The sequence below is a fragment of the Pagrus pagrus genome, assembly GCF_965226575.1.
Source record: "Pagrus pagrus genome assembly, chromosome: 4".
NCBI classification, from domain to species: domain Eukaryota; kingdom Metazoa; phylum Chordata; class Actinopteri; order Spariformes; family Sparidae; genus Pagrus; species Pagrus pagrus.
In genome coordinates this window covers 10,701,008-10,726,178 of record NC_140188.1, presented here as the reverse complement: position 1 = coordinate 10,726,178, position 25,171 = coordinate 10,701,008, and the positions used below count along the sequence as shown (strand labels likewise).

The 25,171-nt window shown below is 40.3% G+C and overlaps 1 protein-coding gene across 6 annotated transcripts in view; it reads left to right on the top strand.

Annotated features, from left to right (window-relative positions):
- Positions 1–25,054, top strand: part of ncam1b (neural cell adhesion molecule 1b) — an 82,675-nt gene extending 57,621 nt beyond the window's left edge. For 3 of the 6 annotated variants that reach the window (XM_084350832.1, XM_084350830.1, XM_084350829.1), the window contains 12 exons: positions 3,048–3,198; positions 4,290–4,477; positions 4,891–4,987; positions 6,445–6,615; positions 7,037–7,165; positions 8,860–8,892; positions 12,215–12,339; positions 13,266–13,446; positions 15,758–15,959; positions 18,018–18,134; positions 18,893–19,981; positions 22,903–25,054. In XM_084350832.1, the coding sequence (XP_084206958.1) occupies positions 3,048–3,198; positions 4,290–4,477; positions 4,891–4,987; positions 6,445–6,615; positions 7,037–7,165; positions 8,860–8,892; positions 12,215–12,339; positions 13,266–13,446; positions 15,758–15,959; positions 18,018–18,134; positions 18,893–19,981; positions 22,903–23,023 (2,604 nt within the window). In that variant the 3' untranslated portion in view covers positions 23,024–25,054. Of the gene's footprint in view, positions 1–3,047; positions 3,199–4,289; positions 4,478–4,890; positions 4,988–6,444; positions 6,616–7,036; positions 7,166–8,859; positions 8,893–12,214; positions 12,340–13,265; positions 13,447–15,757; positions 15,960–18,017; positions 18,135–18,892; positions 20,000–22,902 lie in introns of all 6 variants that reach the window. The other 3 variants (XM_084350833.1, XM_084350831.1, XM_084350834.1) reach the window with 3 other exon arrangements.
- The last annotated feature ends 117 nt before the right edge of the window (positions 25,055–25,171 follow it).

Genomic DNA, 25,171 nt, shown 5'->3' with positions numbered 1-25,171 from the left:
TCAGATGAACAGGAAGTTCGCTCTCACGATGATCAGCCCATCACCGTTTCAGTTGCAGGATCACATATTAGGGTTGCCGTATTTATTTATAGTTTTGTGCCATTTAACAGGAAGTGAAACCATATTTTTAGACCATTTGATTCCTCAAATAGCCTTTCTGTTTTATTAATAAACCACAGGGAGCTCTGTACATCAAGCGATTCGGTCTTTTCCTTTGACTCCTCCTGTGTGATAGTTTTGAGAATGGGTATTTTTTACATTCACTGCTTCCTGCAGTCACTAAATATTGACACCTGACATGCATTCATAATTAACACCTGTGAATGCAAAACTTTGTCAGGCACTTTTCACGACAGGAGGTGAGGAAGAGCCTTTCTCATCAAGCACATGCTGACAGTAATTACTCGGTTTGTATTGAACTGTGAATTAAACATGCTGGTGCTTACGTTTTTGTGCATCAGCTTTGATAAGCTGTTGAAGAACGTAGCATTGGATATTTTAGTTTAGATTTGCTATACACTTTAACCTTGATTTTACCCTCACTTTCTTTTATTTTTGAATATTTGGATTACTGATCAGCTGCCCCAAAAAGCCCAAACAGTATAAAATGTATCCTAGTTATAAGCTGCTCAGTTTTTCAAGAAGGATAAAGATAATCCAAAGCAAGTGCTTCTTTTCTCTAAGACAAGAACAGACACATTGTTTAAAAACAGTGTTGTCATGCTAGTTTATTTTATGAGCCATATTTTACTTAACTGATGTGTGTCCGGTTATATCTCGGCAGCACATTTGCAGCACATTTGCGGTTTCAGTTTGTGAGTGCTTTGCTTTACAGAAATGGATCAGGCGATAATAATTTCACTTTCTGACATAATGATATGGTTTTAAGGTCCACCTGCACTCTGAGTTGATCAGTGTGTCTCGGCAAGATATCCCATTACAAACCACACGGAGGAGGAGTATGAGCATGCTGAGCATGTTTGTTGCAAATGCGTAGGCAGCTGAGTGTTCATTTGAGAAGGCGGCGGAGGGGAAGGTACATTCAGGGGGAAGGTACATTTGTATGCTGGACCAGTAAAGATTTGGTGAGACATGAGTTTAACATGTCCTCAGTGAATTCTCGATTTTATGCTCTGATGTTCCAGCAGTGTCTCCCTCTTCTGCTGCTAAAGCTGAAGAAGCTGTTGGAGAGCTCTGCTGTCACTTCGGTTTGATTTATTAGAAGGGATTCTGTCTGAGAGTCTTTATTTTCTCCCCTCGTCTGTTTTATAACAGGGTCTTTTTACACGGAGGTTTCCACACATGTAACGTGGTTTTGTATCTGTTCCTTGAAGGCAGTAAAGCCAACAAATAATGAAGGATTTCTGAACAGACAACCTCCGTGGTGCATTATGCATTCATACTGAAAATCCATTGTTATAAAACATTAATGAATCACGATATTAAATTGCAGTGAACACATAATTTTCCTCCACTGTATATTCATCATGGGCTCATATAGGGAACGAGTGGCTGTAGCCTCTGAGAAACTGTCCATATGTTGTTCTGGCTTTTGCTCTCTGATGCTGCATTCTCCAGTGAGCCGGGGCACAAAATTAAAGAGGACTCAGTATTGAAGCATACTACTGACTAACATGGCTGCACATGGTGTGGCATGCTGCACAGAGGCGGGAGTCAGAAGCAGTACCACAGGGGTTGAGGCAGAATGCTTTCTGCACAGGGGTCAGAATAAAAGGGTAGTGTGTTATGTAAGTGTCTCCCTGGTCCTGCTACCCGCTATGCATAATGAATGCCCCAGACATGCTTTGTCTATTGAATTTGAATACAAACTAACGAGGGTTTCTCTTACATGGCTGCCCAGAACTGGGCCCTAATTCAATATGTGTAAAAGCATCCGTGCCATTGTTTAGCCGGCAGCTTGGATCAAAGCCATGAAAGCAACCAATACGGAGGCTTAGATATTCAGTTCTGCTGCACCTTGATGAAGGAGCAATTCACAAAAACACGAAAGCTCACTCTGCAAAAGAGTACTTTATGAAAACACAAAATCCATAAAAGTTTGAGATCTGTTGTGTTCAGAGGAAAATCATCTAGAAGACATTTACTATGCCATTAGCAGTTTTGATAAACTCTCAAAACTCCCTAAACTAAATTGAGGAGAACCAAGCCTCTTGTGATGTAAAATTAAGCTTTCTTTAGAATCTACATACTACATGATTAATTAATAATATCCTGATGGAGAAAATGCTTCTTCACAAGGAGAAATGTGGTGTGTCTGAAATAAAACACCCACAGTTTAGTGTCACATGACAGCAGCAGTATCAACAACAACAGAGGAGCTGTTGACCCTGAAGGTCAGGAAGCCACTTATAGTCGGATGTTGTAACTCTGCATATCAAGTTAATGAAACCAGGTATCTCCAGAGCAGCAAGGTCATTTACACATCTCATTAGCCAGCTGTCTGTTGTTATTTCCCTGGTTTCAAATGCAATGTGACTTGGCATGTGCCCTTCATCTCTGAAACTAGGGCATGTGCAGAGTTTGGGTTCAGTGAGCATCGCAACTTACCAGCCCACAAATCAACACGTTATTAACTTCTAGAAAAACTCTTATTGTGTGCGATGACACTAAGCCCCGAGTGTCTTCAAGATAAAAGTGCAAGCGTGGCATGTAAGGTAATGCTGCTGTCTGGCGCCATGCATCAGCGTATTTCGCCAGTTGCTAAGCTCTTCGTGTGAAAAGCTCGAGATCGTTTCTGGTGCTTTCTGTCATCAATTATTGAAAAGCTCCCCTGTACTGTCAACTGTGTCCTTATGTTTCCACATCTTCACAGAGCAGAGTGTGCTGCATTTTACGTTAATGTAATGTCTGTTTTGCTCATTAAAGGCAGCCTTTTCTTCAGCTTTTTCTTTTTCATTTCCTTTAGGTCACACATCTCTGCAGAAATGTGCTCGTTGATGTAACTGTGCGAATGGAAAATAACCAATGTGAATGGTCTGTTTGCTGATGTTTTTTCCTAAACCAAGCTATTTTCTGCTCTCATTTAGAGTCTGGATGGAAATGTAGTGGTGAGGAGTGATGCTCGTGTGTCCTCCCTCACTTTCAAGTATGTCAACTATACAGACGCCGGTCAGTACCTCTGCACAGCACGCAGCGCCATTGGAGAGGACGAACAGACGGCAAATCTGGAGGTCCGCTGTGAGTATTTCCTTCACTCTGGATGTAGGTGTTTAGGTCTAAAAAAAATAGAGTATGCTGTTGACAAAGTGGCTTCACAACAGGGTTGCTAGTCACCCACCTTTTTAATGGAGAAAATAAGTATTTCTTCATCACATACATCACAAGACGCAGTGTCTCAGGGGACTTTGCGGTCGATTCAAGTAAGGGAAAACAAATTGGAAGAAACTTCGGGGAGAGCCACAGAGGAGGGATCCACTCCCAGGACAGACACACATGCAATAGATGTCGCTTCTACAGAAGAGACCAACAAAATCACAGAATATATAGATTACCATAACTACATTTCTGATACAAGTAGATTATAAAATATATGTGAACAATGTGGATCCAGGAGGACAATCCAGCAGGTTGAGGTGTTGTCAACTGCCACCTCTGCTATACCTCTTCATCATGGTGACCAGGTAGAAGACAGGCCACATGAAGAAAATTAGCAAAACAGAAATTCAGCACTTTTATTTACAGAGCATTATTTCCAGGCACTGTTAAAAGCACAAAATCTATCATTGTTTGCTGTTTTTTTATTATTATATCATTACGTTTTCAAAACACATTTTTGGCCATTGCTCAACAATTCATATGATAATTATGACACAATTTTACACAGATGTCTAATAGAATAATGATGAAGTTATATCCAAAAGGTCATAGGTCAACTTCACTATGAGGTCATTATATTCTGCCATTATTTAACGGCATAGCTCAAGAACAGCAACTTGACTGATATGTGGGGGCATACAACAGCGCAGCAGTAACTGTAGTATTTCTCTAAGTATGAAATTCAGGGATTAAAGACATGTGGAGAAGACATATGGATAATCACATTGCTCATATCTATGGTGAGCATATATTCAAAAAAGTTCATTTTCAGATGTATTGCTGTGAACTTTTCCATAACAAACCCCTCATTCACCTTTTGCTGCCATTGTCCTAAATGAATACATTTACTTTCCTAAAGGGATCCCTTTGATCATAACTAGTTGAATTTCCTGTTTGAACATCCTCTCAGAGGGGAAACACTGTTAAATTTTGTATTTTTTTTATTTTGCTAGATGCTCCTAAGATCCATGGCTCAGTGGCAGTGTATACCTGGGAGGGAAATGCTGTCAATATCAGCTGTGAGGTCAAGGCTCATCCCAGTGACATATCTATTGTGTGGCTGAGAGACGGACTGCAGCTGCCTAACGCCAACACCACCAACATTAAGATCTTCAGAACTCCATCATCCAGCTTCCTTCAGGTATACACACACACACACACACACACACACACACACACACACACACACACACACACACACACACACACACACACACACACACACACACACACAACACGATTTACAGTCCATGAAATAAAAAAACACACACACACACACACACTCATCACACACATGTGCCCCTTATGTCATCAAGATTTCATGAGCACAGACTTGAAGTGAAGGGTTTTCTTTCAGCTCTATTGTGGAAAAAAAAAAAATCTGATGAATAATTCAGCAGCAGGAAAGCTCACAGCAACAAATAAAAATAGGCTACTCTAATGGACGAATGAAAAGGTCACCTTCCGCCTGTTTGACACACACGTTTGTTCATCTGTTTTGGTACACTGCCCTTCATATATTTGCTTCCTTTTTTATTTTCTCTCTTCTTCCAGATAACCCCCGACTCTGAAAATGACTTTGGGAGCTATAACTGCACCGCTTCAAATGAGATGGGTACAGAGTCCAAGGAGTTCCTGCTCATTCAGGCCGGTCAGTTGTGACTCATTGTGCTTTGGTGCTTTGAAGTTATTTCTGTCCCACTCTTCAGCATGATCAACATTTGATGGATTATTGATGACAGGAATAAGTCTGATGTAGGGTGTACATTTTCAATAAATGCTTAGCACATTTATTTTAGTAATAACAGATTAATAATAATTTCATTGAAGCACACAAATTAAATTTGAAGAAAAGTGCCAGGCTCTGGGCTTCAGGAAGAGATTTTTCACCCGTGTTCAAAACACATTAGACGAAAACATCTGCCACGATGTGAGATTACACAGAGCAGTGTTTGTTTAGATGGATGATACGTTTAGATGAAAAGGCGATGTAACCAACATCACATCATTTATGTACATTCCCTCTGGATGTTCACTTGAAACAGTAAACAGTATATATCACATGCGCGCATGTCAAAGGTTTGATTATGTGTGCATTATGAATTAAAGGACAACTGATCAAAGTTGCATCACTTCACCACCAGCTGACACCATAGACTGTACCGTATATTCAGCAGCACATTAGACAAACGGAACAGAGAGCAGAGAGATAATGCCACTCTTAAGCCACAATCAGAAGCAAATGAATTGAAAACACCACATTCTTCCCTTGGAGCGGATCATGGGCGACCACAGTAATCACAGTGTGCCTTTTCATTTCAAAGATCAAAGTGATTCAATACAGAACTGTGCTCACACCAGACTGTGTGAAGTCACAGCAGCCGCCAGTAAATGGACACAATATGTTCAATTTTAGTGGTTTAACTAGTTTTAAATATTGTTATTTTCTCTATAATGGAGAGCGCAGCGGTGGGCGAACCAACGTTTGCCTGTTTTGATCATTGAACTTAATAACTAATGTAAATGAGGAATTAATCGTCAGTTAATTGTGCACACTACAGGTCAGACATTTTCTCAGTAAATCTAAGATTGAGAGAATCATAGTCACAGATGTGTCTGATTGCACCTCCTTTAACACCAGCTGTTTACATTGTAGGATATTTACATTACAGTGGAACATAAGGTTGAGCTTAGCCGACTGCAAGGTGTTTGAATGCATCTAAATCCTTCTCTCCAGCTTCCAAATCAAAACAAGCAGCTCTCTTTTTTCTGTGTTTTTTCTTTGTGCAATTATCACCGTTTAAGGCTGACTTGGGATCAGCTTGTACTTGTACTAAAGCAAAGGAGTTTTTGGATGCTTTTCCTGCCGCTGTTTTTCGCCTTTGAAATGATGTCAAGACCATGCAGCATTCAGTGCCTGAGAAACCGCATTCACGTCACATCATAGATTTCTTTCAAAGCTGCAGCAGTTTTCAGATGCATTTTGGGTCTATGAGGAGCTGTGAGCTTGCCTGATAGTGTAATGGAACAATGGAGTCTGACAGCGTTGGCGCGCTGCAAGCTTACGCTTTTTTGTTGTAATCGCATGTCGTTTCCTCCCTTTACCAGAGGTGCCATCAGCTCCATCCGTCAGCGAGGTGAGACCCTTCTCCACCACAGCACAGATCCTGTTTGAGGAGCCCGAATCCACTGGAGGTGTTCCTGTCCTGAAATATAAAGCGGAGTGGAAGGGCCAGGGAAAGGGCAACAGTGGCCAAAAGGTCTTTGAAATCCAAGATGGTACGAACACAAAACAAAAAAAAGAGTTTTGGAAGCTTTTGTTTTATAATGTTTTTATGACTTTATATAAAATAGGAAAAGGCCAGATTAAAGATGTGTGTAAAGTATTCCTAATCCTAATCCAAACAGTAATCCATACATTTAGTTTTCACACTTCAAGATGGCGGCTTTAAAACAGCTGTCAGGTATTTCAGTTTCTGTCTGTCTCTGGGTTTAGACCTTTTTAGACGATCTCTAAATAGATTTATCTGTTGTTTAAACATTGTCGGAATGAAATGAGAATTGAGCTAATCAGTGTTTACTTGCGCAGAATTAATTATGCATGTATTGTTTGAACGGGGGCTGTGTTTGTTTTACCGCTAATCAAAATTATCAAGGTGTTCTCAACGGGGATTGAACTGGCTCTGATATATTGTAACAGGCTCCATCAACGAGGTGACTATCACAGGCCTGAAGCCAGAGAACAGCTACGAAGTGAAGTTGTCAGCCATCAACGGGAAGGGTGAAGGTGAAAGCAGCCCTGCTGAGTTCTTCAAGACGGAGCCTGTCCGTAAGTGGCACATGTTGCACGGTTTAAAGCACACTGTAGAGCTTTCATCAGACCTTTTTTTGACCTCTTTCTCCACAAACATATTACCTGAACTCCTCTCCTTTGTGTCCTGGAGTAAGATACGCCTGTCCAACCCATTACTGATCTATGAAAACTCTGATGTGAGAAGTTTGTACGCTGCTGGACAGCAACACACCAGTGAGCTTTGAGGGTGTTTGGACAGTCTCACAAAAGCTTCCAACAGTGTCTTTTCAATCTCAGTGTGTCCTTTTCCAAGTGTGTGAAGGAGTAAAACTGACAACAGGAACTAACTCACTGGCCTCCTGGTTCTGTTTATTTACTTTTTCCACGGGGGGGGACCTTGAAATCGAAATATTTGGAAACTTTTTTAACACCATCTTCCTGTTTTACACCTTAAATGCCTCTCTGATTACATCACCAGGGTCACACTTGGATCGAGTTGCACAATCATTTAAAATCCAATTCTGTTCTCATTATGAGTTTCCAAACCATGCATTAGACTATGAAACAGAGAGTTAGTCCTTGGTTGTCTAAATAGCTGCCTGGTAGTCAATCCTGAACCTATTATTTAGCTTTTAGCACCCTCTGTTGGTTGGGAATGCCTGTTTTTGGAAGGAGAAAACCTCAGTTAATGTTCCTGTTGACTCATAATTGATGACATTATCATTTCTGTGAACACGATTCAATGTTTCCTGCATGCTGATCATCTCTTCATATTTTACTTTTATCATTTTAATCTATTTTTTTGTTTCATCCATTTGCTCATCTGTCTGTTGTTTCCATCAGGCCACACACACAAAAGTAAGGGCTTCACCTCTTTCTCCTCAGCTCTCATTTTAATCCTCACCTGCTTTGTGTTAGGTGGTTTGAGATGCTCTTAGTCAATATTAACTAGAAAGAAGAACGATCAAACTAGCTTTTCTGTTTTATCCCGCTCATATCGGCACATCTGATTATTTATTTTTTTTACAATAAAGAGAGCAACATTATTTGACTGGGGATCAGACTTCGACACAACACCGGATAAAAAGTATCTTATATCGAAAATGTTCTGGTTTAAAATTGGGCCGCATCATTCTTAATTTGGGTGTATGAGATGAGTATTATCTTGTCCATTTCATCTTTAACTTCCCTGTCTGTTGTTATTAACATACAACTATAGTCTTAGCTGGTTGGGGATCCATAACATGATCACGTCACAGCAAAATCAATAAATCAGTCCATGTTTTGTTATTTAACCTGCATTATTTATTGACCAAACATTTTTAATACTAATGACTAAGACAGCTGGCCAAATGACATTTTTTTTGTTACCATTTTTTTAACAGCAGTTTATTGTTTGATGTCCATTCAGCTACTAATTAAAAAACTAATTTGAATAACAGCGAATATGATGGAGTATTTCCATAAAAATACGCTTTAAAATGACTTTCAAATGGTGCCAGCTTTGAAGCAGTGTCGTATAAAAGCCTTTGAGTTTCATGTGTGCTGCCTCTGTCTCATTGAAAGTGTGGCAATCATTAAATGAAATGTTTTGTGTCCTTTCCTGGTGCAGTCTGCCAGAAATGAGTCTTGCTAAATTCTTCAGTGAAGTGTTATTACAGAGATTCAGGTAGTCATTTGTGCACACAACTGATTCTGATTGCCTGATATCTTCTCTTTTATGTCCCTAGACGGCTTGTTTCATTATTTCTCTGAAGACACAGGTTTGTTCTGTAGTGAGGATAATAGATGATTAGCTGTTACTGCTGTAGCTTGTTTCTCCAGGATAACCCCGTCATCCCTGCTGATTAGCTGCATTTGTGATAACTTTAAAAACTAGCAAAATGTGGATATTTTTTCTAGAAACTGTGACTTTGTATGGCCTGATCATCTTTGTTAACTCCTCTGTGTCAGTTACCTATAGATCCTACCTTGCCTTCATTCCTTACATTTGACAAATTCAAATCTGAATATTAATGTGATTTTGACTTCTGGTTTATAAATTAGTTGGCTTAATGACCATATTATGATTAACGCCAAATCTCTTCATTTCAAACGCTGCACATTTCCCCTCTGGCTCCAGCTATTTGCTGTAATTTGGGAATGTTTACATTTGGATTAGGCCCATCAGCATTGATTAATTAGTTGCCTTGCAAATTATAAAGTCTATAAAGTCAAGAAGATAAAGCTGTTAGATGTCGGCTGCACTTTTTTCGCTGACAACCCAACCAGAGGAATTTCTATACTCCGTTATTAATATGGAAAGCTTTATTGGGACTCCATGTCGTTATTTTTGTCCTCTACCTGTATCCGTGTTTTGTTCTCTGTTCTGTCTTTCATGTACTTCTTCCTCTTTCTACCTCACATGTCATTTCATGTGACTGTAAATTGGCTTGCATGGTTCTGATGATCCCCCTCCACTCTGCAGAAGGTAACTCACAGCTTGTTGCAGGTTTCTGAAAGAAGATCCCTAACTTGAACTGGAGAATTCCCCAGTTAAACAACAAATTAATTGCCTCTATGCAATCATGTAATATACGTCTACCTCAATCCTTTTAATCAGTCATGTAGACATTTGCCTCAGCAGGATAAATGAGAGAGAGCCAGAGCTGTCTGCACGGTAATATATAAACGTCAAGAGTGTTTAATATCAGCATCAGTTGGATAGTATTGATAGCCTACTACCTAAAGGGATGTTGCCTCTCCATAGGACTTGTTGCTATAAATCAAGTGTGTAATAAACAGTTTCCTCTAATCACAGGAGAATCACAATCAATGTCTACCTCACCCTCCTGCAAAAACTGCTCCTTTTGTGTTTGCTCTGGTTCTTAATCAGGAGTTTTTAGTATTCATGCTGAGAGCAATAGCTACCCTGTGCATTGTGTCCTCCATGTTGTTTATCATGTTTAACCTTAGCCTGAATTCCATGCTTTTAAGGCTAATTCAACTAACGTGGACAGATTTTTTTCATCAGCGTTTTGAAGACGAGCAGTACTATGAGTATGAACACTAACCATTATGCACCTCTTTCTTGTTGTCTGCTAGTAAACTAATACTTTATTTATTCAACACTGTGCTTTACAGAAACAAAAAAGAAGCATCTGAATAAATGTTTAAATTAAAGACAAGCAGGAATTGTTAGAGAATAACAACACGTCAGGGCGAGGAAGCATCAGATCTTTTTGAGATGAATTGCTGATCTGACCTTCAAAGGGAGACTTCTCCAAAGCTTGGTCACGAATCTTTGTTTGATTCCAGAAACAACTAGGAGATCAATTGTACCTGTGTGTGATCAGCAGCTCACTGATTAAATGGGGGAGACAAATTGTGAAACGCCTTAGAAGTAATTTGGAAGGATTTTGATTTCAATCCTAAATTTGACAGGAAGCCAGCGTACCAAAGCCAGCACCTACTGTAGTCTTAATCATGAGCAGAATTTTAATTGTAGACGTGCTACAGCTTCTTGGCTTCAACAAGATCACAGTGCATTACAATAGGTAAAAGGAGAGAGCCCAATGGATGATTTCCTCAAGCTGTTGGGAAGAAGCAGTGTACTCTGGGGTTGTTTCTTAATTAGAGTACAACAGAACTGAATAATTGACTTAAGATGTTCCTCAAAGATCAATTGGGAATCAAAAATGACCCCTAGGTTTCTGGTAAAACAACTTTTAGTTAGACTACAGTAACTGCTGTGAAATTAAAAGTAGCTGTAAGTGTTATTTTCTTATTAAAATAAGTATGAAATAGTCCAACAGTAATCACTGAGTGTTTGGTCAGTAACCCATGTCTCTCCTCCTGCTTGCAGCATCTTACAGCATCTTTGAGATAAGTCTGACTTGTGGCAAAAACTTTAGTTTTGAGGTAATTTAACTGCAGAAAACTATGAGACATCCAGCTGCCAATCTCTTGGTGGACAACAGTGGTCAAATTTGGGGTCAAATTTGAAAGTGGCCAATATTGTTCCCCATGTATTACAGAAACGTAGAGTTTGACATAATAAACAAAGCAATGATAAGTGACGCAGCCAAACTGATGAAAAGAGAATAAGTCAGGCTGAGAATTGAGCCTTGAGGATCTCCACAGATCAGAGGAATAATCAGAGGACACAAAGAATAAAAGAAAGAACATCCGTGGTCTTTCCATTGCCATCTGATACATATTCATTTAACTTTATTGTTGTGTGTTAAATGCTAAAAGAGAACATTTTCCATGTTTAATGTGGACGTCCAGTCAGTGTTGATGGTAAACGCAATGAATTAAATCGATAAATTCCTGTGTGCGCTGCATCAACAGAGAAAGTTGAGTTCTCCTGTTGCAAAAACTTCCTCTTCCAACACCAGTGACACAATCAGTGTTGAGGAAGAAATAAAAGCTAATTCAGTTATTATACTTGTTCTATTACTTTTAAACGAGCCACATTTACAACAGTGAAAATGGCTGTGTCAATATAGCAAGCACTGAGGAAAGTATTGCTTCATTTGACTACATTAACCATCAGCAATGATTGGAAATCCACATTAAACATGGAAAATGTTCTCTTTTAGCATTTAACATTCGTTATGGAAATCAAAAAGAAAAACACAAACATTTCAGCATGTGTTTATCTTTACAGGCAAACCCATTTATCACGCTGTGAAATGCAAATCCTACATAAAGTCAGTCAATGAGAAATTACCCTTTTCCCTGAAGCCCTGCATGACAGTGGGAGAATGTCAGTCAGCAATTTTATGCTGATTGAATGTCACTCAGCAACTCAGACTGAATCAGATAAGCATGTGGCTGTGTGTCATTTGGTAATTAGTCTGACGTGAGATGTACCATCTTGAGGCGAGCGATTAAGGAAGGGCAAGTGACATAAAAGGACAACAACAAAGAGGCCAGTTTCAAACTTTAACTCTAAACAAGGTTGTTGTTTTCTTTGCTCTGTATTTTAAAAGGTACTGATGCCCTGACAGAATCTTCTCCCAATTAAAATAACTCCTTAGTTCTCTGCGTCTTTGAAATTAGCCTTTTAATAACCTCCATCTTGCTCTTGTGTGTCTGTAGGGAATCCAAATCCACCTAAACTTGAAGGCGTACTTCAACCCAAAGGCAACTCCCTCAAAGTCAGCTGGACCAAGCAGGATGACGGCGGCTCGGCCATTTTACATTATCTTGTCCGCTATAAACCAGTGAGTATGATTATTAGAGCTGAAATATTGCAACTACATTGGTAATTGGCAAATGCTCTGGTTATAACTTCTGACGTATATGAGTAGATTGTATGAATGTTTGCTGGTTTCTTAATGAAATTGTTAAAAGGTATTTTTCTGACATGTTTATCTTTACAGATACGAACAATTAATCAGTTGATGGAGAACTTCCTAATGATGATTCTAATGAAGCCTTCATGTTACTGCATGCAGAGCTGAAACGATCAGTGCATTATACTGTTAGTCGATCAACATAAAATAAAACAGCAACTATATTTATAATGGACTGGATATTATAATGGATTTATAATATTAAAATGGACTAAATAATGAAATTGTTGAAATAAGTTGTGGAGTGTTGAGAAATATTTTGTTCATGTTTCCACATTTAAAAATCGTTTGGATCAATAATCTTTATGTTTGTATTTTGTAAATTTTTATGCAAAAATGTCAGCTTTTCATATTTTTAAAATGTATGAGATAATTTCTATACATTTATCATGTATTATTGTACATTGACTTAAATAACATTTTAGCTCAGGTTGTTCAGACTCCAGGGATGTGAAGCACTTGAAGATACAAATGACATCACAATAATCAAAAATACCAATGTAGGCACTCAGTTACACGAGCAAAAATGGTGAACATTTTGATGGCTCAACCTTTGAAATGTGAGAAATTGTTTTTTCTAGTCTAACATCATAGTTTTTTTTGAAGACTTGAATATGTCACCGCGAGAAAAGAGGATCACCAGTTTTCATCATTTATCTATCATATATCACCAAACAACTGATGAATCAAGAAAATATTCTTGCAAACAAAAACTGTGGATTAATTGATAATGAAAATAATAATTTGTGTCAGTATTAAGTGCATGTACTGTGTATCTCTCTTTGCGCCCGTAGGTGCAGGCACCAGAGTGGAAACCAGAAATCAAGACGCCAAGCGACAGCGAGTTCTACATTCTCAGAGAGTTGGACTGGGACACAGAGTACAATGTCTTGGTGGTGGCAGAGAATGAGAAGGGCAAGTCCCAGCCAGCCAGCATGTCCTTCAGGACATCCACGAAGCCAGAAGCCATCCCAGGTACCATCCCTTAGGCCACCCACACTAAACTGGAACTAAACAGCCAGAAAACTGAGGAGCCAAACTCAAAGCTCAAAACCAGAACGACACGTTCTATTTTTAACTATCTCCCTCTGAAAGGTGAATGACAACTATATAAATTTACAGAAAAAGTGGATTTCCTGGACGGCGGGGAGCCAGAAATGATTTTCCGGCTGAATTTTCTCACTTTAAAGTTTTGACAGGCCTTGCTAAATGAGCTTGAGTTTGTGCTCACAGAACTGGGACAGGCTCTTTCCACAGAGGATGAAATGATTTCCTGGAAGTGTAGTAGTTTTTCCTTTAGCTTTGTTTACCCTTAAAACAGCAGCTGGAGTAGATAGTTTGTCCCTGTGTGGAAGCAGCCTTCAAATTGACCCTTGATAACCGCTGATTAACTTGTACCTCGAGGTCTGAACTGCTGCTGGAGGTTTTTTACCAAATGTACAAAAACCAAACAGCTTGTCAGATTCCCTTTAGGTGCTAGACACTGCAGAGTGCTTTGCTGAAACATCGCAAAAGACCATTATGTCTTTCTCTCACTCCTTTTCTAATTCATTTTCCAATCTAAAGCATTTCCCACTCACCCACCACTGAGTCACCATCTAGCCAACGCGGTGTAGTTTTCCCCTTTGTGCTGTGCTTTTGCTTTGATGTGTTGCTGTATTTTTTTTCCCTCCCTTAATACAAGAAATCAGTTCCTTTTTTTTTTTTCTTTTACTTTTGGTTTTTCAGACCAAACACATTTTCACTTTCTCTCTTCCTCTGTTTTCCCCACCCTTCTCTTTTTTTCCCTTCATTTCCCCCCTCCTCTTCCTTTATTCTCTCTCTCTTTTTCGCCTCTCTCAATGTTCCTGCTCTCTTGCCTGGTCCCGGACATTGGCGTGGTGGACCACGTGAACATTTTCGTCCTGACCTGTGTGCATTTTGGTGTGTTCGGGGTTGTGCTGCCCCCCTCCCTCAGCCACTCAGGGCTGTTCATCTGTGACATGCACTTTGGTATCACTCATCTTGTCCCTCATCACTGTACTCCTGCTCTCATAGTTTTCGTGGGGAAATTCACAGCATAACTGTAGAGGAGAGCTTGCCTTTCTCTGGCCTGGCTGTCTCTCTGGATGCTTTCACTCCCTAAAAACAGACTTTTTGTCCATGACAGACGTGTCTCTGTTATGGATGAGAAAAGGGTGCCGTGTAGCTTCAGGACAGACCAGACAGACGTGTTGAACCAAAGGCAGTGGAAATCCTCCGCCTCCTACAGATTCACTCTGCTCAGCATTAGCACAGCTAGTCATCATCAGCACTAGAGTGCCAGTTTACAGTAATGAACAATAGTGGAATTGAAATGAGGTTATATATTAAAAAAAATAGCACTTAGAACAGAATGAAGGCTGAGTGCTGGGCCTGTCCGTTTACATAAACACTGTATTATATCCTTTAATCGCTCACAAAATTATGCATATGTACTATAAAGGTTTGTAACATTAACGTTTACATGATTGAAAACAGAAACGCCTAACTGAGAAGTGTTTGTGATAATAATATTGGCACACTTTGACCAGCTGTATCCAGAATTATCATAAGAAAATTGTTATTTTTGTGCTGATTACTAAGACAAATGTCCAGTTGTTTCTCATGCATGTAATGTGTATCAAATATCATTCAGAAAAACCTGTTTTTATACATTTCTATTGGAGGGTGCTTTACTCAGCTGCATTCATATTCTCTAGCCGTTTACCTGTTAATTGTTGGCATCTAAAGAGTTATCTAGAAATAGGATATTTTTCTGCAGTCTTCAGCTATAATTAAAACGGACTTTACACAAACGAGTGAAGACACATCAGACTTTTGTGATGTTTGGAAAAGCCTCATGTTCATTTTGTCCACAAACATTCTGGGTAACTAGCAACGCAGTGTACGCTTTGGTTTGCTCTTCTTTCTAATACCAAATAAATGGGTTGAATTATATATTTATATTTCATTTAATGTCTTTTTAAAGACAGCCGTTCGCATATGAATTCTTCATCACGCCTCATACTTAAAATGAAGTTGAATGAATAATTGAACACAAGTCACGCAGCGGTCCACACAAACACACCACACTGCATCTAAATTCATGCTGAGACAACTAGAACGTGTCAGTGCTCATAGCAGGTGAGTTGTTCTTGTTTTATGGAAGTATTTGTGGTCACAGTAGCTTAGCAGCACTTTATTCAGTTGTTCATGGTTGTTTCTGTAAAACTGTGTCACGCTACAGTTGCTCAGCGTTCTCCCTCTCTTGTCTCTTGTCTGGCAGATGGGTTGGGTGATGAGGCGGCGCTCTCCATGGGCATCATGCTCTGGGCAGGGATCCTTGTTGTTGTATTTTTACTCCTGCTGCTGGCAGTGGATGTCACCTGTTACTTCGTCAACAAATGTGGCCTCATCATGTGCCTCTGTGGAAAATCTGGCACCGGGACCAAAGGACACAACTTGGAGGAGGGAAAGGCCGCTTTCATGTGAGTATCAGTGACAACTACATGCAGTTCAACAATCTTTTCAACAGCGACCCTTAGTCGGATCAAAATTTGGGTTAATTACCCTGCAGGACACAGTTTTATTTAGCAACCCCAATTCCAAAACAGTTGGGACGCTGAATTAAACAGAACAGAGTGTGACGGACTCAATTTAAAACAGAAGAAAGACAATATATTTATTGTTTTTTTTCCATAAGTGAATAAACAAGCTGTTCTCAGAGGAAAATAAGATCCCCAGTACACTGTTTGAAGCTAGACAGGTGGCAGGGTCCGCCAAATATAAACCAAGAAAAACGTTTTCTTCTCGTAAAGGACAATTGTGTTGTCCTTTAAGGTCAGTTTGTTCATTCACTCATGAAAACAGAGTTTGTTTATTAAACAAATCAGTCAATGTTGATCTTTCTGTTCCCATTAAAATGAATTTCCCAAAACTACATAGTGCACCTTTAAGTTGCTCTAATCAGTAATTCTACTGTATACTAATATCGGCTCAGATGACTACTGTATGTGTACGGTGGCACTTTCCTTGACAGACGCTCAGAATTATCAGCTCTACAGAGGTTTCTCAGCAGCCGTCTGATGATTGATTTGTTGTGAGCATGGTTTCAGTCTTACTGCTGTCATCAAGTGCTGTTTCCAGTGGTAGCAGACAGCTGTTTTCTGCAAGCAGGCTCTGATAAACACACTGTACGCTACAAAGAGCAGACTGATGTAGTCAGTGACTAGCTGGTGAACATAGTGGAGCATATAGCAGCTAGAGAGGCAGATAATTCCCTCAGGAGGTGATGAAACCGAAACAGAGCAAACAAAGGAAGTGAATATCGTACTCCATTTACACCTGGCATTAACATATGAGTGGATATCCTATCTGGACAAGGAGAAACAAGTATTATCGTGAGGAATACGATCGGATCATCAACAGCAGAGATTCACCACCCTCAAAAGCAAGCCAGCAAAAGCTACAAGTAGTGGAAGCAGACAGCGAACAAGTCTTCTCTCATATAAAGTGATTCAAAATGAATGACATGCATCCGTGGCAGTGCTTCCCCTAATCTGACAGGTTGTGACGGTACTGGCTGTAAATTGCCTACAGGCCAGCCCGACCTACATAAAAATATAAACAAAAAACATAACTAGGGGAATGCCCAATGTCCAATACTCGGACAATAAACCCATAAATGAACAAATGCCTCTTTTGGGTACAATAAATAAATGCCTGTTCTACAGGCCCCAGGGAAATAAAATAGTAAACTGAAGGTGTAAAGGGGCTGTTTGTTGCCAAGTCCACAAAGCCTGCCGTAATATGCACAATAATTTTTTTAAAATACTCACTCTTTACACTGTCATGAGTAATAAATGTTTGATGCTGTCTTCCAGGCATATATATATATTTATATATTCTTTTTAGTTCAGGTTGTTCCAAATTACATTTTGCTTACGTCTACTGTACTACTACTTAAATTAATGACCTACTACATCGCCCAGAAGGTCTCTCAAGGACCGACACTGAAGTTGATAAACAATGTTAGCTGAACGTTTTATGTTTACGTTGATGAAGGAAGAGATAACTGGCGAAGCGTTGTACCTCTTGAGAAAAAAATCTTGCAACAGCAGTGCATTATGGTCCGCTCAGTCAGTATACACAAGAACAGGAAGAATACACAAATCAATAAAATGGGTCCATAAATGAGATGAAGTTTTTAGAGTGGATTTCTCTATCGGTGAAAATATGAAGGATGCTGGGTTTAAGTGAAGCGTCGAACAAATACTCTCATGTGCACAATAAGACAGTTTGGAATCAATTTGAGTGGGAGGGTGTGTATTGATTTGTGCCACATTTCATGCTGCAGGTTCTACTAAAAGACAGCCAAGTGTACGTCTTGACATGAGCCAGCCAACAATATATACAATATTCAGCCTGTGACTCCATTCACCAAATCTGCTGCTCTTGTGTGACCTTTTCTCAGTGCTCGGTGTGGCAGACATGATACCTGTCCTCTGAGATAATGTGCTGAATATATCTGTCCCTGTGTCCTACAGGAAAGATGAGTCCAAAGAGCCGATTGTAGAAGTCAGAACAGAGGACGAGTGCACAGCCAATCATAACGCAGCAGGACCGACAGAACCCAATGAAACCACACCTCTCACAGAGCCAGAGTGAGTAGAAACCGACCTACGGCACACAGCCTTTTTACCGCTCAAGTCTTCTTAGTCGTTGTACATTGCACTCCACTTCAAAGAATAATTATCTGATTCAACAGGACAAAATCTGACCCTTGAAATTATTGAAAAGTTCAGGTCATTCTTAAGTGGAGTCCACTGGAACATGTTGCTTTTCTGTTTTTTACTCCCTCTGAGAGGGATTACTGCACTTTGTGTTTCTTCTCCAGCCTCTGGAGATTTTCTGTCTCATTGTATGGAGGTTGAAGCAATACCAGTTAAAGACACAGAAAGGCTTTTTGTCCTCTTGAGTGTGGTCAACTCATATGAGCCATTTGACAACCCTCAGCAAGCCCATCTCTCATATCAGTAGGCTGGGAAAATTAGATTACACAGTATGAGATTGTCACTGGTACTGTTTAACCCTTATAGGTGGTTCTGCGTGGTGCTGTAGTTTTCTGCAGGAAGACTGGTGCTTTCTTTTTAGTACATTAGTTTTAGTCAGTGTACTCCATGTTGGTGTGTGTATGGGATGTATCCTTTAATGTCCACTCACAGCATGACGCCCTCTTTTCTTTGTTTTCTTTTTCTCACTAGGCTTACTAGTTGCTGTTTTTAAGTTGCTTTGTCTATGTTCTTGTTATTTTCTAAAGCCAACTAATCCCTCTGCATGCTCTCGTCCGGGCCACCCTTCCTCTGTCACAGTCACCCTGGTGTCTAGTCTGTGTGTCTCTGTTTTCTCCTTGCTCTCTCAGGCTGGCGGCTAACACTGCTAATCTGGCACTGGACACCCTCTCCTCCGTAGCCACCAACTCTGACACAGCCACTGCAAATGACCTCGCTCAGGACAGCCCCTCTAGCGAGACCACCACACTCACTTGTAGCCTGTCTACCCCCGCCAACGACCCCTCAGACCCCTCACCCACCCGTGTCCCGGCCCCGGCGCCGACCCCAGAGTCGAACACCGCCCCGCCGACTCCCATCCTCTCCACCTCCGATGTCGAAGCTAAAATGGCCCCGCTAGTAGAGCAAAGAGGAAGTAATCCCCCTGAAGAACAGGAGAAAAAGACCACTCCTCCCTGTACCCCTGAACGAACTAGAGCTCAAAAACCTGGGGCACCGATACCACCGAAGCGTAGACACTCTCCCAAACTTGCCGCTCTGAATGCTAAAGGTAGCCCACCTGTGTCTCCACTGGCTGCGTCTTCCCCAGTGTCCTCTCCTGCTCTCGACATCAAGAAACCTGCTCCAAGCCCACCAGTCGCCAAGCCCCCCGCTGTAGCCTTAGAAACACCAGCAAAAACTGCCTCCACTCTAGCAACCACTGCCCCTCCGAAACCAGACCTTGCCTCAAATCCAACTGCCCCAACTGATCCCAGCGGCCGTAGCCTCACTGCCTTCGACACGAAAAACAAACCAGCTGACCAAACTGTTAATGCTAACATCCCCACTTCCAAAGCTGCTGCAACTAGCTCTCCTTCAGTGATCCACGGTGCTCCTAAAGTCCTGGACGCTGGAGATTCTGCTCCTCTGGTTGCAGATGTCCCCCCTGCTTTACCTGTTACTCCTCTTACTTCTGGTTTTGCACTCGGCGGTCTCGATGTGCTCACAAATACATACGACTTTCTAACCCCAGACGCGGGGCCCAAAACTGCGGATTTAGACTTAGAGCTGACAAACGGGACAGAGAGACGCTCCCAGACCCCGGCAGACCTTATTAGCTTAGAGAGCCCGCTCTCTGCCCCCTCTCTGCCCAATGGAGAAGGAGCAGACCTCCCCCCCTCAGGCCCAGTTCTGGAGGCGTCAGAGACTCTGGCCAAGACTGCTCCTCCTGTCAACGATGAGTACGGCTCCCTCTAGAGGTTTATCTGTGTGTGTGTGTTTGTGTGAGAGTGTGTAACTTGTATGCCCATTCATTCACCACCGCATCTTGCCATTGACCACACAATATGAAATATTGTAATGGTAAACTGTGGTAATGACATTGGGACAATTTAAGATGTTGTGGATTGTGATAGTCGAGTGACATGATGGGTCTGTTTTTTATGCTTGTGTGTAACCATTGTGGGGTCTCCGGTTCTGCAACATTCACGACAAGAACAGATGAACCCCTTTCAGACATGCACCCTAATACATAAAGTCACAACGACGATATAACAGGATCGGACCAAGAATCATTTCTGTAAAACGTCCAACATGTCACAAGTGTGAGTTAAATTCAAGCTGCCAGTGTGCTTCCTCAATCAGATTGTCAAACAGCTTCAGAAACTCTCTCCCTTCACATCTTTCCGACAAACTAATTTAAAACTGACAATCAAACCTTCATACTCACTTTGCACACTGATTGGCCAGGTAAGAGAGTAAGCAAGGTTTGAGCTTCTCGCTCTTAAATTCTATTCTGCAAATATGTGCCTTATTATAAATACCCTCCAGCAGACTGTCTAAAAGTCTGCACCGTTGTCCGCATATTTAAACGAACATTGTCTTTCTAACCCGCCTTTTAAGTGCGGCTGTTGAGAACACCTTTTAACGTGGTCAGGCAGCACGTCGTCCAATTTTGATTTCTTTCCAGCACATGACCCGGCCTGAACATAAAGGTCGCAGCTGCACAGTTAAAGGGAAACTTTACTGATTTTCAACCAGCCTTTTATCATTACAGTGTGGGTGGTATATGCAATTTAAATTAGCAACTTCCCTCCATTTTGTCTCCCACATTTTTTGTATGCCCACCCCAACAAACACGAAGAGTATCCGTCTAAGTATATGTCAGATTGAGAGAGGCGTGGCTCAGAAACTCAGATTAAACTGTAAAATTAGGCAGTGCTAATCAAATGTAGTAAGATTCTGTTACGGCATTGCTATTTCTCACCTGAAATGTTACCAGAAACATATTTTAGAGTACTGTTTAGCTGTAAAACAAAGCCACAATTTTGATGAAAGATTCGTATGAGTTGTTTCTTTATTGTGCAAGTTGTACAGACTATTTGTTTTACAATATAAAAGCGCTGTGGTTAAGATCCGGTTAGGTTTAGGCACAAAAGATCACAGTTTGGGTTCAAATCAACACTCCTGTGAGATCACACGCAGTATTTTCTTACCACTGTTGGGAAATGTTGGGTCTCTGTAAATAACTTAATTAAAGAAGATGGTCTCGACCTGCTCCAGTTGAATGTGTCATGAGATATTTTTTGTTGTGACTTGGTGCTATACAAATAAAGAATGATTGACAACCAAAACTGAGCTGATAACAAACCCTGGACATTCTGCATATTCAGCTTGTTGCTGGTTTTCAACCTTTTGAGCAAAGTGAATACTACAGTCCTCTTTCTGTACATTTTTTCTGGTCATGTAGCATCAAATGTCAAAAATATTTGCATCTTTCTTCTACATAGACGGTCCAGTTTTATGAAACGCCAATCTTTCCATTGGTTGAATACAAAAGAGAAAGTAAATGCATGTGACAAATGTAACACTTAATTATGGTCTCTTAAATACAAAGAAAATAAATCGCTTGAATAAACCAGGACTCTAAATGAACCAATTTTAAGTTGTTGATGAGACTTTTCTCCTCAGCCTATAAAAATCAATTTTTCTCCCTGCTGTGCATGTCAAATACTTTTAAAAAGCCCTCTAAGAGCAACAATAATTAGACTTGCAGTCTCCCTCCCTTTGTTTTTTTGCTTTCATTCATGCCCTGTAAAACATTTAGAGTCGGAACGAATAGTAATTAAACAGAGTCCGACCTTGACATATTGACGTGAAATAAACAAGAGAATTCTCTTATAAATAATGACGTTGAGAACATTCACTGGGGGTCAAGTCCAGTCAGTTTTATTTACATAGAGCCAATTCACAACAACAAAACTTATCTCATGACACTTTTCAGTTGGAGCAGGCCTGGATCATACTGCAAGCACTCTAGCAATAGTGGCGAAAAAACACTGACTTCATCGCTCTTGCCCACGTCGGTCATATCAAAAGCTTCGACAGGAAAATAAGTTTATAAATCGATCAATGATGCAACCTGTTGATATCATTACTTTCCAACTCAGCCGTTCCACTTCTCTCTCTCGTACACCAGAGGGCAATATTGCACAAGCATTGTGGCTTCTTCCAGTCCTGCCTTGTCTGAATAGAGCCATAACAAACATTAACAGATAGGTGAAGCCAGTAATGTTTTGGTGTTCCATGTCTGAAAGGGGCTTCATTTAAGTTACCAAATGTTTTGTCTCAGGCAGTCAGTGCGTGCCTCTGAATGTTGCCCTAAATCCTCACCTGCTCTGCAGCTCAGCTAAAGAGAACAGAGGCTAGACGGCGGTGTTTCCCTGCTCTGAACTGCACGAGAGAGGAGAGGAGCTGCAGGCAGGATGTAGATACTGTGCTGCGCTGCTTTAACATGAACATGGATGTCACTCACCACAGGGCTCATTTACCGTGCAATCAGAGTCTCTTTGAAGTAGAGCTTAACTGATTAATTGATAATATTTGCGTCACACTGCTTGTTTTACAGTTTAGGCAGGCTAGCTGATACAGGATGAATTATTTGTCATTATCTGTTTGTTTAATTTTATCTGACTGTTGTCAAGGTGGTGAAGAAATATGTAAAAAGACCTCCAATTACACACAGTGTCTTCTTACATATTGGGTGAAGACGTCATTGAGAATAAATGGTTAAATTTCTGTTCAATTGAAGTGTTTGTTTGCTGGGCTTTTTTTGTTTGCCGATTTCTGATTGTGCACTTTCTCGTTTTTTGTTCCGTTGCAGGAAGATTTTCTCTGATGAGAAAGGCAAACTGGAGGAGGCAGAATTATCAAACGCCCTGACGGAGATCACTGCAGAACACAACAGTGTCATACAGACAAATACCACCGAGAGCAAAGCATGATGGGCCGGGGAAACCCCCAGCCCGACCCAAAACATTTTTTGCAGCAGCATCGAGCGAGAAACACTGCAGGAGTTTTGATTTCCAGTGCCCTTAACTACATATTTAAAACAACACACACGTGTCGATTGGTTAGAGCGCACCTTGACTGTGCTTCATTTCTGGTTTCATTCATGAAATGTTTACTGCACCCAAGGAGTTTATCTTTAGGTCATAAGAGATTTATTTTATTTTTTTATTGTTATTATTTTATTTAACCAGTCAGGACTATTAAGAACAATCTCTTATTATAACGATCGCTTGGTAAATATATGAAATTAGACTTTCTATCGTGCTTATAGTTTCAACCGCAATCACACTCAAGTATTGAATTATCAGAAATGTAAAAAGAACAAAAAAAAACAAAAACCTGACTATATATAGAAATTATTTTTCTTATTTTCATGTTCAACTGTTCAAATGTGAAACTGTTTGCATTTTAATTTTAGTTTGGACTTTTATTTTGTGGGCTAGTCTCATTAAATAGCTTGTTCTGCATGTCTGACCTGCAAGTGGTTGTAAAGTTTTTGTTTACAAGTTTTATGGTTTTTCACTTTGTCCATTACAAGGATGTGTCATCTCTCACAGATACGCTGGCATTGATTAGACATAGGCCCCAGTTTAATGTTTGGATCAGAACCATATTTGTTATGGTTCTTAAAAAATACAGGATGAACCCACAGCCAGCTGCAGGGGGGAAAGAGACCGACGGAGAATCACACATCGACCGTGTGCACCATCAGATCAGATTAGGCCCATTCATACGATCAAATGTATTCAGTGTGTCACTGCCGCACCAGAGTGTGAGTTTAAAAATATTCATTAATAAAATGCATTTGATTAAAAAATAAAAAAAGGCAACTCATTGAACGAAACAAAAAGATTTTAAAAAAGCCAGCAGAACTTCTGATTCTCAGCCAAGGGTTGAAGAACCGCAAATCAAGCGAACGTCTTGTGATCTTGCGCTAAATATACGCCACGTATTTGTGTCGGGGCGGGTAACAACGACAACAGCTATTGTTTCTCCCTCACATTAAAGCAGATCAAAGGTCTGGCTTCGTACTTTGAGTTACGCTTTTGAAGCAAAAGAAGAAAAAAAAATGTAAAAAAAGCATTTTTGTACTATTTAAAAACTACAAAGATTTCTTTTCCATTTCCTGCCTGCAAGCTTGTGCACTGTGCCTGTGTGTCAATAGATTGTCTCGTCATCAGTTTCTATGATAATCTGCATAGCTTTGTCGTGAGAGATTTAGCCTATTCTTTTGATTTAATATATTGTATTATTAGAAGAAAAGTATGATAAATGGACTAATGTGGTCATTATAACACGTGTAGTGTATAAAACTGTCCGTCTCTGGTCACAGCACTATATATTGCCAGCTATAGTGAAGGGAGGTGTTTTGAGCCTTGGCATGAACTCAGTCAGTACTTCATAACGTATAACTACAAGGCAGATAGACGTGCCCATGTTCGTTTTGGGGGAATATAGTTCTCATATTGATCTCATATTGGTTTCATGAGTGTTACCTTTGGGGCTTGTTCTGGCATTACTACACATTGTTTTTTATTTCCTTCCCCCCCAGTTGTAATTCAAGTGTTCTGTAATGTGGTCTTTGAATTTTATTTCTTTTTTTTTTCTTTTTTTCTTTTAGTTTTTTCTTTAGTTTTTTGTCTTTTTGTACAAAACTCACTCACCAAGAGCGACTGCTTGAGAAGTGGAGGATACCACTGGCAGGAAGCAGGGCGGTCCAACCTGAAGCGGGAGATCAAACTTTTTTTTAGAAAAAAAAGCTTTAGACAGTAGATGTAAAGTCTAGAGAAGATTGAAGGGAATAAAGAAAAGACGAGCTTTACTCACCTTGTGAGCTGACCACCCTGCTCCCTCGTCTCTGGATGCTCCTTTTTGGTTTTATTGGGTCAAACTCAGAAAATATCTGTTGTGTACAGTCTGAGTGCTAACCCATTTACAAAATAAAAAATGGTTTCCGAATCTAATTTTGTCCTGGCCCATTTTGTCATTAGTTTCAATTACTTTTCCCTTTTTTTCCCTCCCCCTTTTTTAAAGGAGTGTAGTGACACCGTTTGGACACTAGATGACAGTAAACACCTGTG